Consider the following 17011-nt stretch of genomic DNA (forward strand, 5'->3'; position numbering starts at 1 on the left):
AATGTGCCAATGTAAACAAAGCAGTGCGAAAAGTCAATCCAACTAAATAACCAACCTGGAAAAGGGGAAGACTCGTGTCGAGTCGACTCCACGTGTAGACTGCAAAACTTCGCTCCATCAAAGTAGGAGCGCTAGATTTTAAAAGTGTTTTCAATAATTTGCTGCCAGAAACGGTGATGAGCTAGAAATTTGGTGTCGATAGGACTTTTATGTAAAATTAGACGCCCAATTTGGTGGCGTACTCAGAATAAAAAAAAACGTATTTTTCATCAAAAAAAAAAACACTAAAAAAGTTTTAAAAACTCTGCCATTTTCCGTTACTCCACTGTAAAAAAATACTACTAATTTTTTTTAATCAGTTTTTGATATTGTGAGAAGATCGGAATATGTTATTGGGATGATCGGATTAGTTGTTAAAATAACAAAAATCAATAACAAAGATTTGTTCAAAGAATAACTTAAACTGTTATTATGTTGTTATTGCCAATAACACAGAAGGAATCATAAAGAAATAACAAGATTTGTTATTTTGTGCGGAGAGGTGGAGCAGCTCCGACTCTGGATGCAGGATATGACGTCAACGCCGACTTCAGCTCTCCAAAAATACCCGATTTCACAGATTCCGACTCCAAGTAAAAGTTGCTGAAAACTAGCTGAATCCGATGCCGTCTCCGAGGTCTCACTCCAGTTCGAACTTCAACGTCAGATCCGACTTCCTGGCTCTGTGAAAATAATAACAGTTTTTGTTATTCACGTTTCAAAAATTCTCAATAAATAAATTCCTTTAGGGAATATAACAAAATTTAAAAAAAAAAACGGATTTTAAAAGTTAATTTTATCGGATAAATTTTAAATGACCCCGATGAAATTGGAAAAATATATTCCATAGTTCTAGCCAATTTTAGAAAAGTCCCTTAGGGGGTATATCAAATAATTAAAAAAATCAACTTTCAAAATTTCAACATTTTAGAATAATTTCATGGCCAAAATAATGACTCCGACGAAATTGGTCAAAATTATCCCAATCTAATCTAATCTATCTAATCTAACACAAACGCAGCCAGTCCGATGAAAGCATGCTGGAATGTCTTGTGATTAGATTACGCCCCAAGCACTTTTCTTGTCATTATTAATAATTGTAGTACATCCGAAAACTCCCGAAAATGTATTACAAAAATTGAAGCGGCCAGCCCTACTACGTTGTGTTTACCGCAGAGAGGATTCTGAGAACGGATCACATTTCTCAGAATCTACAGGGACATACCGTACCAAACGCTCTGTTTGTTTTTTTGCATTGTTTTTGTGAAAGTTGTGTTTAGTGTAATAATATATAGTTAAATGTAATATAATAAATGAATATAATAAATAAATGTTTAAATTTATTTTATATAGTAAATTACCTTCATAATTAGCTGAAAAATAATTAATTATTAAAAGAAATAAGGTAGAGCGTATAGCACAGCGTTTTAGTAGAAGGAGTGTCGAGATTGTAAGAAATTTCGATAGTTTCAATTGAAAAAAAAAACTATAGACAAGAGCAAATTTAACGGAATGTAGAAACGTTCGAAAAATAGTAAAACATTTAAGAAACAAATATTAGAAATTGGTCAAAATTATCCCAAAGATCTAAACATAAGTAACAAAAGAAAAAAATAATAACAGATTGTGTTATGGACACTTAGAAACTTTTCCATTTGTGCGATTCATTATACGAAACGAATAACAAATCTTGTTATTAGGAGAGTTTTTGAAATGTACAACATTTCCTCTTATTAGCGTGTTATTAAACATTTTCAATATAATATCACTTCAATACCAAATCTTGTTATTTTATCAGAAACTGTTATAATTTTTTCTTCTTGAAGTTGAAGTTCAGGATAAAATAATATCACTTTTTGTTATGGGTAATTCTCCGCCAACTCACACAGCAGTTGCCCCGACCCCTCTTCGATTTGCGTGAAACTTTGTCCTAAGGGGTAACTTTTGTTCCTGATCACGAATCCGAGGTCCGTTTTTTGATATCTCGTGACGGAGGGGCGGTACGACCCCTTCCATTTTTGAACAAGCGAAAAAAGAGGTGTTTTTCAATAATTTGCAGCCTGAAACGGTGATGAGATAGAAATTTGGTGTCAAAGGGACCTTTATGTAAAATTAGACGCCCGATTTGATGACGTACTCAGAATTCAAAAAAAAAGGTTTAAAAAATTCTCCCATTTTCCATTACTCGAATCTACATTGACCCAGAAGGGTCATTTTTTCATTTAGAACATTTTTTTTTCATTTTAAAATTTCGTGTTTTTTTTATAATTTTGCAGGGTTATTTTTTAGAGTGTAACAATGTTCTACAAAGTTGTAGAGCAGACAATTACAAAAATTTTAATATATAAACATAAGGGGTTTGCTTATAAACATCACGAGTTTTCGCGATTTTACGAAAAAAAGTTTTGAAAAAGTAACTTTTTGCGTTTCTCTTTGTTTCGTCGTCCGTGTCTGTCGCGGGTGACCATAACGGCCATGATCAATGGCGACCAACATTTTCAAAACTTTTTTTTTCGTAAAATCGCGATAACTCGTGATGTTTATAAGCAAACCCCTTATGTTTACATATCAAATTTTTTGTAATTGCCTGCTCTACAACTTTGTAGAACATTGTTACACTCTGAAAAATAACCCTGCAAGGTTAGAAAAAGCACTGAATTTTAAAATGAAAATTTTTGTTCTAAATGAAAAATGACCCTTCTGGGTCAATGTAGATTCGAAAAGTACATTAAATTTTCCATAAAATGATATGTTCCAAAAAAAATTACAGTCAAGTAACGGAAAATGGGAGAATTTTTAAAACTTTTTTGGTGTTTTTTTCGATGAAAAATACTTTTTTTTCGGAATTCTGAGTACGCTATCAAATCGGGCGTCTAATTTTACATAAAAGTCCCTTTGACACCAAATTTCTATCTCATCAACGTTTCAAGTTGCAAATTATTGAAAAACACCTCTTTTTTCGTTGTTCAAAAATTGAAGGGGTCGTACCGCCCCTCCGTCGCGAGATATCAAAAAACGGACCTCGGATTCGTGATCAGGGGCAAAAGTTACCCCTTATGACAAAGTTTCACGCAAATCGAAGAGGGGTTGGGGCAACTTTACCCGATTTCGTGTGAGTTGGTATATTATATTTTTCAGTTAAAGGCCCATCAAATCTCAAAAGTAGAGGTGGGCAAAACCGCTCTTTTTTAGGAGCCGCTCTTTCGCTGTTTTTTCAAAATTTAAATGAATACGTTTTTTTCAAGAATCGTGTGATTTTATAAGTTATTTCACATTGAACTTTTATAAATTTGGCCATACCAAATATTTTTTGAAGTTTATGTCCCTCAACTCTGGCCAAAGTCGCAAAAAAGATAATAGCAAGACATTTTAATGAAAAAAGAGTTTAAAAATGCATTTTGCACATCCCCATTAGTTTCAAAATATCGAAGTATTGATGAACTTTTTTTAAACCGAAATGCTTTTTAATTTGTTTTCAGTGGATAAGATTTCTATTTTCATTAAAATTTGAACGTTTTTTACTTTAATGAACTATCAGTTGCACACTGAAAAGTTTATTTAATTTTGTTTAGAAAATCGAATACTTTTGGGATTAATTTTTATAAGCATTGACATTTTTGAAATTGCATTTTCAATTCTCAAAAACAAATTTAATGTTACATTTTTCGGAAAAACAATAAATTATATTTATAACAAAAATCATGCCATATTGAAACGGTTCTTTCACAAAACCGGAGTTTAAAAAAGAACCGCGGTTCTTTTTTGTGAGCCACGGTTCGTTCGCTCTTTTCAGTGAACCGGCTCTTTGAGCGGTTCGCTCTTTTTTTGCCCACCTCTACTCAAAAGGAACGGATTGCTCATTCTTGATTTCGTTTCGAATAATTGTTATGATTATTTTTTTTATTTTCTTTTGCTTAATCAAATTTAAAAAAAAGATGTTAAAACGACATAATGTAAGTTGTAAGATATTTATTTTTATCTAAACCCAGAATTCAAAGTCGTGAGAATCGTTCCCTCAAAATTTATTGAGGGCTCAGGGCCAAAATCGAGGGAATAATGCTACCAACTCACACCATCAAAACAAACGTGTTCATTTGTTAATTGTACTAATAAATTCCCGACAAGTGTCATACATCGACTTCTGACCACTCCTCGGTCACCAAGCTGTGGTGGCCAGGACAGTTAAGTCGTTGGGTTAGTCTGTCAAAGGTCTCCGGTTCGATTCCCGTTGTCGACACTTTTGTTTTTGTTTTGACGGATGAACTTTTTTTTTGCAAATGAACCTCGAGGGAATGATTCTCTCGCCCATCTCAAGCTGTGTTCTCTGTTTCCGTGGATGGTACCACTATTCTCACGGCTCGAGGCCATCATTCTTTCGTACGAATGCTGCCCAGGTTTGGGTGTAGCAGCAAAGTTCATTTTTTTTTTAATTCAAAGGTTAAACTTTTAACTTCTGTCAGGGTGATTCATTTGCCCATTTTTCGATATAGCGAGTCTATTTTTAAACTTTTGCTCAAATCGATCAACACGTTCTTCAGCACTATACTTATCTCCATTCTATAGAAAGGTTGAGAGAAAAATTCTTCGAATCACTGGCACATCAACAGTCTGAAACACAGAAGTGTTGCCACCACCAACTAACAATCATAATTACTTCTCATAACGCCAACTATGCAACAAGACCAACCGAGTACTTCCAGTACAGTAAACCCGTTGATTGTTCGCGTCAGAAGTGAAAAGTAGAGAACATCATGAAAATGAGAAGTGTAGAAAAAAAAAGAATCCACAACACAAACCGTTGAATGGGTGCTAAGAGCTCTGCTTAATTACTCTATTAGCGAGGAAATTAATCGGTTCAGTAGGGCTTTGTGTGCAGGTGGTTTCGTTCGTTGATTGCTGTAAAAATTGGTAAACAACACGCACGTGGATTCCTGGTGGTACACTGACTCAACAGTATCAATTCATAATAAACCTCTGCGCTGAGCAAGTTTGTTGTGAACTTGGGGATGGAATTTAGTTTAAGATTTTCAATTAAAATTTAAAATTCTTCAAATTGAGCCGCGAGCCACTCCAAATCGTTCTCGTAATTGAAAAGCACTTAATTTCATCAACTTTAACCGGGACAGGATTAAAAACTCGTCCCTTGCAGCTAAATATCCCCACGTGTAAAGCAAATATTAAAAAGGAACACGCAAAAAAGACCCGCTGACATAATCGCGTCGCACTTCAGGGTCGTCAATTTTGACCGACTCGCGCGAGGAAAAAGTTGAAAACTCGCCCCCCAAAGAAACAACGTCCCGCGTTAATTAAATTCCAACCCTCAAAAGCTAAAAAGTTAAGCCAAAGTGCGTTCAACTTCCAAAATTGCGCGCTCGTAATCTGTCAGTTTTTTTTTCGCAAGGGTGAGGATGTTTCGTGTGGCACGATAGTGTGCGCGGGGTTGCCCCCTTTGTTTTGGGCTGTGTTTTGGTTTTGATTCACCTAGTTTTTTTTTAATAGTATTCATTTTTTTCCTTTCTTGTTTTGCTTCGTTTACTCTAGCGAGGCTTTGCCCTCTCTAGCGTGAGATATCATAAATAAAACAAGCACTAGTTGGGCTGGGGTAATTTGGCAATGAACTGGACATTACAAAAAAAAATCCCAAATCCCAATTTTTTTATTGAAAAAAAATGACAAATTGACAAATTGACAAATTGACAAATTGACAAATTGACAAATTGACAAATTGACAAATTGACAAATTGACAAATTGACAAATTGACAAATTGACAAATTGACAAATTGACAAATTGACAAATTGACAAATTGACAAATGGACAAAATGACAAATTGACAAATTGACAAATTGACAAATTGACAAATTGACAAATTGACAAATTGACAAATTGACAAATTGACAAATTGACAAACTGACAAACTGACAAATTGACAAATTGACAAATTGACAAATTGACAAATTGACAAATTGGCAAATTGACAAATTGACAAATTGACAAATTGACAAATTGACAAATTAACAAATTGACAAATTGACAAATTGACAAATTGACAAATTGACAAATTGACAAATTGACAAATTGACAAGTTGACAAATTGACAAATTGACAAATTGACAAATTGACAAATTGACAAATTGACAAATTGACAAATTGACAAATTGACAAATTGACAAATTGACAAATTGACAAATTGACAAATTGACAAATTGACAAATTGACAAATTGACAAATTGACAAGTTGACAAGTTGACAAATTGACAAATTGACAAATTGACAAATTGACAAATTGACAAATTGACAAATTGACAAATTGACAAATTGACAAATTGACAAATTGACATTTGAAAAGTTGAAAAGTTGAAAAGTTGTAAAGTTGAAAAGTTGAAAAGTTGAAAAGTTGAAAAGTTGAAAAGTTGAAAAGTTGAAAAGTTGAAAAGTTGAAAAGTTGAAAAGTTGAAAAGTTGAAAAGTTGAAAAGTTGAAAAGTTGAAAAGTTGAAAAGTTGAAAAGTTGAAAAGTTGAAAAGTTGAAAAGTTGAAAAGTTGAAAAGTTGAAAAGTTGAAAAGTTGAAAAGTTAAAAAGTTGAAAAGTTAAAAAGTTTAAAAGTATAAAAGATGAAAAGTTGAAAAGTTTAAAAGTTTGAAAGTATAAAAATTGAAAAATTGAAAAGTTGACAAATTGATATAATAATAAATGGTTAAATCTTTTACATTGCCAAATTACTCCAAACATGTAAATCGTTGCTACTACATTTTGCAACTGCGTCTATTTTTTCCATTCGTTCAGCTTTACAACTACTACAATAACCGTTGGTTGGTTGCGTTTTTTGCTTGTTGTTTCGCAGGCGTAAAGGGTGGGTTTTGTTTACACGTATTTTGATCGGTTTTGTGTTATTTAACACCTTGTTTTGTAGTGCTCAATCGCAACGGCCGTGATTTAACTGTGGAGTCTGTTGTGTGCAGTAATTTAATTTGCTCCGACGTCTGCTCCACGAACACCTTGATCTTGCGATTTGGCACGGTTATTAAATCATCATTATCCCCACTGTGATGGTGAGGTGAGCTGCTTTTTGTTTGCAAACTCCACAAACACACCAAAATTGCACTCTGTCAAGTCTTGTTTTTGAACGACATGTGAAATGTTTTGTATGAAGGCAAAAAACAGTTTGAGGGGTTGGCCAATTTGTGCGAATTTAATTTGTCCAAACTGTCAAGAACTGTCCATTATCAGTGCTGCTGATTTGGTGGTAACGTGTTGTTTCGTTAGCTAATGAACACAATAATTGGAGACGGAGTGCTTTCTCTGATACAGCTGGTAAATGGTTCGCTGAACTTGTGATTGACTTTTGGTGATGAGAGAAATCATTGTAGATAAAATCACTCAAATTAACGTCTTATAACAATTTTATAAGTAATTATTAAAAAAAAAACATTGCCTTTTATAATACCAATCAATTATCGAGAATTTCTATCTAGTATATATGAGTTTTTTATTCTTCTCACTCAATCAAAACATCGAGCTAGATTCTATCTCTTTTCGTCGTGTTAAACAACCAATGACAAGTGTAAGTACATCGATCAAAGGTCACAACTCATTAGCGCTCAACTGATCGTCACTTGTAAAGTGTCGTTACAGCTCTGCTAAATGCCACTCTCAATCCCGTAATTTGTCAGTTATTTACGCTAATCGAATGACAACTATATCATCGGTGTATTATACAGTTTCACCAACTACTCTCGGCAACAAACAATCTACGACCCCCGGTTCCATTCGATTCCGATGGGATTGAATCGCACCGCGTCAACAGATCATCACACCAGTATCAATTCACATTCTTGTTCGCGTTGCTAGAAGCATCAGAGAGTATGTATTGTTCAGGAAACCAATTTCAGGCCGATGAAGGCCGCGAGACGCGGCGTCGTTGTCGTCGGATGTGGACGTGGGTGTGTTTTTACGCCGGGTTGGTATTCTGGCACCGTGGTAGCCCAGCCGGTTGGGAAGCACATTCCTCCAGACTGGGGTGTCAGACGCGTTGGAAGGGGTGCGCTGGTTTGATTTCCTTAAAATATACTTCAATCATTGATATATATTAAGCATTATCATGTCATATCAGAAGAATCCTACACAGCAAAAAATCCGATGGTAAAATCGCATGCAAAAGCATGCGTCAAGATAAACACTTAATATTACACACTGCATGTACAATTTTTGCAAACACAAAAAAAAAGTTGCAACCGACGGGATTCAAACCTAGCACAAAAAGTAAGGACTGGCGCTTTAGCCCACTCGGCCATTAGACCGATGTGAATCTGTAAGGATAAACGCATAGAAGAGCTTGACACTTCGGTCAAGTAGGATTCCCATACTGATAGGCTACATATTTCAGGGTGTAAAATCACATAAAATTTCATACAATAATGCAATATTTATTTTACACCCAGGCCTTTTACACGCAGCTGGATTACTACTTTTTTAACTGTGTAAGTGATCCGATTTGGTTCAAATTTGGTTTAGGGAGCTCCTTAGCCAAATAATAAAAGTTTTTTTGTTTTGTTTCCAACATATCTTTTATGGATATTTCAAAATATATACAAAAAAAATAATTTTTTTTAAATTCTCAAGAGCGGATAATATCCGTTTCTTCAATTATGAACAAAAGGAAAATCTTAAACCTCTAATATTGAAACAGAATTTGATTTTTTCGATTTACACATTTTTTTCTCTCAAATTTGACTACAAAGATTTGAAAGCTAAAAATGAAACTTCTATGCAAAAAGGTCCAACAGGCATGACCAGTATGACAAAGAACATTGCTGTATTTTATTAAAAAAAAATACAAAAAAAGTTCGTTTGAGAAAAATCTATGAAATATGAATTCTGATCTCGGAAGCTATTGGTTCGATTTTCAATGTTAAAAAAATATTTTTTTTTACAAAATTTCTGATTTTTTATGGAAATATTACAAACATTATAATACTTGGTCTGAACTGTGAACTATAAAATTTGGAAAATTGTCTATTTAAAGACCTTTTCAAGAATAATGCTTGGTTTCCTAATTTTGATTTTTTTTATGTGAAATAATCAGAAAATTTCACGAAAGTTTAGTATTTTAACATTGAGAATCGGACCAATAGATTCCAATCATCGTCAGTTGAAAATTACGGGCCGATTTTCAAAGTATCAGAAAAAAACAGTAGGAAATTTTCTTGGCCTCTCAAAACATTTTTTTCAGGGATGTTTTTTCTTTCAAGAAGTATTTTCAAAATGCAAAACAAGTGAAAAGTATTGAAAAAGTATACCTTAAAGTAGCTAAAACTTGAAAACGGTACATTTTATCTAAAAAAAACTAAACCTAACCTAATCTAAAATTTTGCCGAAGACATTGAATCAATCAGAAATTTTTTTCTCAAGATACAGAATTGCATTGCATACATTTACATAACCATTTTATGTGACCAGCTCTCGAAATTGTAAGGAGACTTGTATGGAAAAACTACATAAACAAAGCTTCATCCAAATAAAAAAAAACTCATTTCCTGCAATTTATTTAAATTTAGCTATTTAGTTAGCAGGATTAAGATAAAAATCGATCTATTTAATTAGGGACCATCCATAAACCACGTGGACACCTTGGAGGGGGGGGGGATATGTCGATTGACTACGCTCCTTACATTTTTTTTTGTATGGATATTGTCCACGGTGGAGGGGGGGTTGAGATTTCCAAAAAACCTGGTCCACGTGGTTTATGGATGGTCCCTTAGAAAGAGAACAATTCAGAACTGACGAAATGTTATTAATACTTATGTTAAACCTAAATAACTTCCTAAAACTTTTAAAAAAGATGCTGAGTATTAAAAAAAACAAATTTAGTTTTTTGTTTTGTTTTGCATATATTTTTCTCCAAATACAAGACCTTTGCAACAGACAATTTAAAAAATCAGAAAAGTTTAGAAAAAATACAATTAAAATTGTAGTTTAAGCAGAAAAAGAAAATATCAAGCAAGGTTTGCCGATTGCTGAAAAATCACCGTTCGAAAATCTTGTAAAGAAATTTAAAAAAATCGAAAATCTTGTAAATAAATTTAAAATTCTTGGAATTAATAAGTTATAGGCCACTTCTCACATTTGTGGATATAATATAAACCACTTCTTAATGATACAATTTTAATAAAAATGATGAGCCTTTTCTTTCAAAAATCCAAAAATCAATATCTCGGAAATGACGGTTACATTTTTAAATGTTCTGTTCTTTTGAAAAACAACTATTTTGAAAACGTTTCTTTTGGAATTTTTGTTATGTTTGCTTCAAAAAAACGTTTTTTTTTGTGGAAATCAGAAAAAAAAATCTAAAATGTTTAATAACACAGTCCAGACTCGATTATCCGAAGCCTCGGAAAAAATCACTTCGGATTATCGAATCACGAGTATAACCCCTAAATTACACTACAGTGATTTAAAAAATTTATATCCAGGATGGCGACCAATAGGTGGTAACGAAATCTTGAAAAAATGCATTTTTAATTTAATTGGCAATCAATTTGAGTCAATTTCAATTTGAAAATGGGGTCGCACAACTCGAATTTGATGTTTGAAACAAGAAAAAGAAAAAAAAACGATTTGTTTTTTGTTCGTGATTTGATTATCCGAAATCCCATACAAACTTTCGGATTATCGAACTTCGGAAAATTGAGGCTTCGGATAATCGAGTCTGAAAAAGGGTCAATACCGATATTAACACTCAAACACTCGGGTAGTCATTTGACCCCTATTTTTTTTCTTAGAAATCCCATAACTTTTGATAGAATTGACCAATTTGGATGCTTTCGGTTGCAAAAGATCCAGATTTGTCTATATTTGTGGTCCATTTTTACCGGAGATATTCCGGATTCTGTTGGGGTACCTCGGCCCTCCTATATGGGTATTTGGCCAATATAATAAAAACTTTTCAACAGTAAAATTTCGGAAATGATGCAAAACTACATCATCCTAATACATCATCCTGCAAAAATAATTGACATGGTTAAGTCCTACGCAGCGGAGCCGGTTCCAGTTGGGCAACAATTGACATCAGCTCAGTGAACCGTTTCCGGATAGAACCTGTTCCGGTGCCCGAAGGTCTTCAGCATGTCATGTATCTATGCAGGATGATGTTTTAGGATGATTGCTTGAAGTTTTGCATCATTTCCGATTTTATTCTGTTGAAAAGTTTTTATAATATTGGCCAAATATCCGGGGCCGAGGTACCCCAACAGAATCCGGAATATCTCCGGTAAAAATGGACCACATTTGTCCTCCGTTTGACAGTTGAAAATATAGACAAATCTGGATCTTTTGCACCCGGAAGCATCCAAATTGATCAATTCTATCAAAAGTTATGAGATTTTTAAGAAAAAAATAGGAGTCAAATGACTACCCGAGCGTTTGAGTGTTAAATGGAGTCGATTATTAGGTGGAGGAAGGGAAAATAGGGGACATTTAGAAAAAAAAACTGTTTGTTCTCAATCAACCATTTTCTTCATTATTTCACTGTCAATTGAAGTCCAACATAGTTTTTCTTTTTTGCTTCATATTTTGAAAAAAGTTTCTTAATCGAATGGATTTTTTAACTTAAAAAAACAATAAATAACATTTTCGCAATTCCGTTTTGAAACTACTCACTTTTCCTGTCATTCTCGACATAAAATTCCATTCTAAAAGCTTTTTGAGAAATTGCAAAACATGTTGTAAGCAACTCGGTGCAGAACTTGATTTTTTCAGCACTCGTCGTATTTATCCAACTCGGTAAACTCCGTTTGATTAATGTACGACTTGTGCTGAAAAAATCTTTTTTTTTTTTTTGTTGATTGATGTTCAATTAACTTTTTCCAATATCAAACTTTGTTCACAGTTTGTCAAGGCCAATTTTTTGATATTTTTCAAAAAACACTTTTTCAAAACATAATTTCAGTTTTCAGAGTGTAGCCACAGTTCATTGCATTCAAGGTTTGAATGAACAAAGTACCGAAGGCTGATTCTTGATAAATTAACGAAAATCATATTGAAAAATTAATTACAATATTAATCTTCACTTTCCTAAAATGTTGTAAAAAATGAAATTGCAAAGGAAACAAAAGTCCTGCTATAATTTCAAACAAGTCAACGTATCGATGAAGGCCAAACAAACAACTAACTTAAACTTAAGAAAAAATAAGCACTATCAATTTAAATATAACACGATGATGGCAAAATTGGAGTCACTTACGCCACGTCAGGTCAAGGCGTTTGGACTTTGTTCAAATTGGCGTGATTTTAGTGCAGCTACGCCACTGCTCATCGATACGCGGGTATTGCACGGCGGCAAATCGCACGTATAGTCTCTCTATATATGCCACATCCATCCATCCATTGGCAAATCGATTCTCCGTTTAGCCCGCTGGATTGTGAGTGTGTTTTGAATAAATTTGATTAAGCTAATTTGGACAAGCCGGCTTATACAGGCAGAGAGCTCGACATCGACTCTGGGTTTGTGTTTGAGAGCCAAGAACGGGGGGAAATATGGCAAACATCATCTAAATAACATCACCCAGCTCGGGATTGGCTGGTGCCACTGAATTCCAGTGTGTTCATTATTCTCGAGTGGTGCCCCAAGTGTTGACCAAGTTTGCTCCAACTCTCCGTCCGTTGATTCATCAATCATTCGCCAAGTTCTTTACTAATTTAGTGCTCTCTTCTCTCTTCCACAGATGTCGATCTAAGACACAGGCCCAACGCCACTAGTCCTCAACAGCAACAACAGCAGACGACAAGCACCCAGAACCAGCAGCAGCAGCAGCAGCAGCACAACACCCTGTCACGTCGCAACTCGACCGGAAGCAGCGTGCTGAACGGCGGCATGAACAGCCATACGGCGGCCATCAATCTGCAGTCGTCCGCCGGGCAATCAGTGGCAGTGGTCGGCCATCACCGGGGCTTCTCGTCGACGGTGGTGGCGGCAGCGAACTCGGCCGCGGCCGCCGGCGACTGTCCATGGTTCATGCCGCACCAGATTCCCCCGCAGGCCCCGGCCCGGCAGCACAAACGGCCCGCGCCCCAGCCCGGCGTTGGCCACGGCGGACTGATGCCACAGCCACCGCAGTTTATTAACCCGCCGCCGGCGCCCCAGCAGCAGCAGCAGCAGCAGCAACAACAGCAGCAGATGCCACCACCGCAATTACCTCCACACAGTGTAAGTTGGAATTGATTGATCGATTGTTGATTAGAATTTCATCACTCAGTCTAAATTTTACAAAAATCCAAAGTTTCAATCGAAGTATTGAATAGAATAATTCTTCAAACTAAACGAAATCTAGTTCTGAATGCCAATTCAACGCAAATTGGAAAAATCCGAGCTTTTAAAATTAATTGAATTAACATGGCTTATCAAAATTTTTGATGTTGTTGATTCCAGGAAAAAACATTCAATACAAAATTTCCTGCATCCAGCTTTGAAAAGTAAACTTCTCTTGAGTCTCGATATCAAAGGACAGTGTTGCAAGCTCATTACATTTTCTAACTTATTGGAGCAATTCTCTCAGATTTCGGTCATTCGTTTTTTTTGTATTTTTTAATCCGACTAAAACTTTTTTGGTGCCTCCGGTATGCCCAAAGAAGCCATTTTGCATCATTAGTTTGTCCATATAATTTTCCATACAAATTTGGCAGCTGTCCATACAAAAATGATGAATGAAAATTCAAAAATCTGTATCTTTTGAAGAAATTTTTTGATCGTAGATATGGATACGGACTACACTGGAAAAAAATGATACAAGGAAAATTTTTTTTATTGATTTTTTTTTTAACTTTTTGTCACTAAAACTTGATTTGCAAAAAAAAATACTATCTTTATTTATTTTTTTTCATTTTTTATATGTTTTAGAGGACATCAAATGCCAACTTTTCAGAAATTTCCAGGTTGTGCAAAAAATCTTTGAGCGAGTTATGAATTTTTGAATAAATACAGTGCGACTATTTTCAAACAAGTTACCAAAAAATGGCCTTAACTTGAAAACGGTGCACTTTATAAAAATTTTACTGAAGTACTTTTTGATTGCAAATTTGATTTTACATCGAAAAAGGAAGTTGAAAAAATTTTGCTACCATTATTTCGATTTTTTGAAAAAATCAGTATTGATTCAAAAATTCATAACTCGGTCAAAGATTTTTTGCACAACCTGGAAATTTCTGAAAAGTTGGCATTTGATGTCCTCTAAAACATATAAAAAATAAAAAAAATGAAAATAGTATTTTTTTACAAATCAAGTTTTAGTGACAAAACAGTTAAATAAAAAAACACCAAAAATTTTTTAACCGTGTATCATTTTTTTTTCAGTGTAGTCCATATTCGTACCACACGTACAACTTTGCCGAAGACACCAAATCGATCAAAAAATTTCTTCAAAAGATACAGATTTTTGAATTTTCATGCATCGTTTTTGTATGGACAGCTGCCAAATTTGTATGGAAAATTATATGGACAAACTAATGATGCAAAATGGCTTCTTTGGGCATACCGAAGGCACCAAAAAAGTTTCAGTCGGATTAAAAATACAAAAATTAAAAACCTGAAAAAATAGACCGATTTCGTAGAGAACTGCTCTATTTTTGAATTTTTGTATTTTTGATTTTTTGTACAGTCCAGACTCGATTATCCGAATTTTCGATTATCCTAAGTTCGATTATCCGTAGATTTGTATGGTACTTCGGATAATCGAATTATGAACAAAAATTTGTTCCTCATCAAATTCTTCTGCGACTTCATTTTAGTCAAATTTGAATAGTTGATTGCCTATCAAATACACTTTTTGAATATTTCATCACCGCCATTTTAGCCGCCAAAATAACACAACAACAAAAAAATTTCGTGAATCGATTATCCGAAGTGATTTTTTTCCTGAAGCCTTCGGATAATCGAATCTCGACTGTGTTATTAAATGTACAGTCCAGCCTCGATTGTTTGAAGTATTTTTTCCGAGGGCTTCGGATAATCACGATATTAAATTTTAGCTGTCTTATTTTGAATTGTCGAGCTTTAACTTTAACTGCACTAAAGTAATTTAGGATTTTTAAATCCAACATGGCGGCCAAAATGGCGGGATTAAATGTTGAAAAAATCCTTTTTTTGGCCAACTATTCAAAACTCTAATTTGATTTAAAAAGAAAGAAATTTAAAAAAACGAAAAAAAAAATGTGTTTGGTCATAATTCAATTATCCAAAGTCCCATACAAACCTTCGGATAATCGAGTCTGGACTGAGCAGTTCTATGTCAAATAGGGAATCGGTTGTACCCGACCCTCTCCGATTTCAATGAAACTTTGTAGACATGTTATCCTACGCTTATATAAGCCATTTTTGTGTATATGGAGCCAGTTTCACTCGATAGTGACATTTGAGAAGGGCGTAAGTGTTTTAAATATTTTTGTATTTCGTAATTTAAATATTGCTGTATCTCGAAGCCGTTGCTTCGTATCAAAAAGTGGTCAAAGACAAACTTGTAGGAAATTTGACGGGCTTTCCGAAAAAAATACACTGAAACAAAAAAACACTCCACTTTCAAAAGATTTTTATGTTTAAAAGACAAATTTGAAAGTGAGCCCCCATTTTTTTTTTTCGTTCAAAATTTTTGTGAAAATAGCCTAAGATGTTACAAAAAGACTCACGAAAAATAAAGGATGGAGCAACTCACCTAAAAAAATACCAAAATCATTTACTGAAAGTCTTTTTTTTCAAAAGTGCTCTAAACATAAAAATTTGTACACCGGTTTTAAAAATAAAAATGTTGAAAATATTGGTTTTTTGATGGTTTTTTTGCAATTTCTATGTGACAGACATGATTTTTCAGTCTCGAAAATATTTTTATCGAAAGCTCGTCCAATTTCCCATAAGTTTGTCCATACATCCAATTGAAATGTGGTCAAATAGTTAAAATCTTGGAAAAAAATCAGTAACACAGGAATTCTAAAAATTCAAAATTGATAAAATTATAAAGATTGAGAATTTTAAGATGCAGAAATTCAATTATCCGAAAACTTTAAAAATAGCAGTTCAAAATTCCAATTGAAAAAGCTTAAAAAATTTTAAAATTTTATGATAAAAAATTCAAACAAAAATATTAAAAATTTGAAAAATTCTTAAAACTAGAAATTCAATAATTTAAAGAAGTCCTCAAAAAATTTCAAACTGGATAATCGAATCAAGATTTTTATATTATTATTTTTTTTTATCAAAAGTTCCAAATCTAACCAAAAAATCTCCAAAGTTATTAACTGTCAAAATGGAATCAATTTACCGTTCGCCAAAAGTAGAGAGTATTGTTATCGATTATGGAAAAAATGTTTTTTTAAGAATGAAAAATTTGTGGCTTTTCAGGACCTATGAATTATGAATTGATGTTGTTATGGAGTCGATGCGGTTATATCCATCCAGAAGCTGTCTTAATCTTAATTTGATTCTGTTTGACAACCTACTGGTTTAGTAAAAATCATCTCTGTTTGTTGCATCAGCTCCAGTAGAATTAGCGATGTTTTTCGCTGGACCAGGAAGAGCTGTAGGAATCCAAAATCAGCCAGGAAAATTATCTGGGACATCGCAGAATGACACTCTCGCCGCAGTTCTTCGTCATCCGTAAAAAAAACCTCTTCTAACCGATCCAAACTTGAAAACACACACAATTTTCCAGCAAAAATATCGTAAACTAGTAAAAATAAAACACAAACAACTGATTATAAAACAGCTCATTTACCAGTAAGAAAAAAAGTCATGCTTGTGCTTGAACAGCTTCCTACTTTGCAGATGTAAACAAAGTGGGATCATTCGAAAATCACGTTACGCAGGGCTTGATTTCAAAAATTTTAATTTTTTTTTCAAAAATTGCAACAATGTTTCACTAAAGTTTCATTTTTTACATTCAAAAGCAAACTAATCAGTTGAAAAATAAGGGCTGGTTATGTGGCACTATT

At 34.0% G+C, this 17011-nt stretch overlaps 1 protein-coding gene across 2 annotated transcripts in view; it reads left to right on the forward strand.

The window, feature by feature from the left end:
* The window catches only part of LOC6039322 (ataxin-2 homolog), a 122718-nt gene that overhangs the window by 82046 nt on the left and 23661 nt on the right, over window positions 1–17011 (forward strand). For both annotated transcript variants that reach the window (XM_038263298.1, XM_038263299.1), the window contains one exon: window positions 12760–13241. In XM_038263298.1, coding sequence (XP_038119226.1) covers window positions 12760–13241 — 482 coding nt within the window. The remainder of the gene's footprint in view (window positions 1–12759; window positions 13242–17011) is intronic.

This window comes from Culex quinquefasciatus, chromosome 3, assembly GCF_015732765.1.
Source record: "Culex quinquefasciatus strain JHB chromosome 3, VPISU_Cqui_1.0_pri_paternal, whole genome shotgun sequence".
Lineage (NCBI taxonomy): Eukaryota > Metazoa > Arthropoda > Insecta > Diptera > Culicidae > Culex > Culex quinquefasciatus.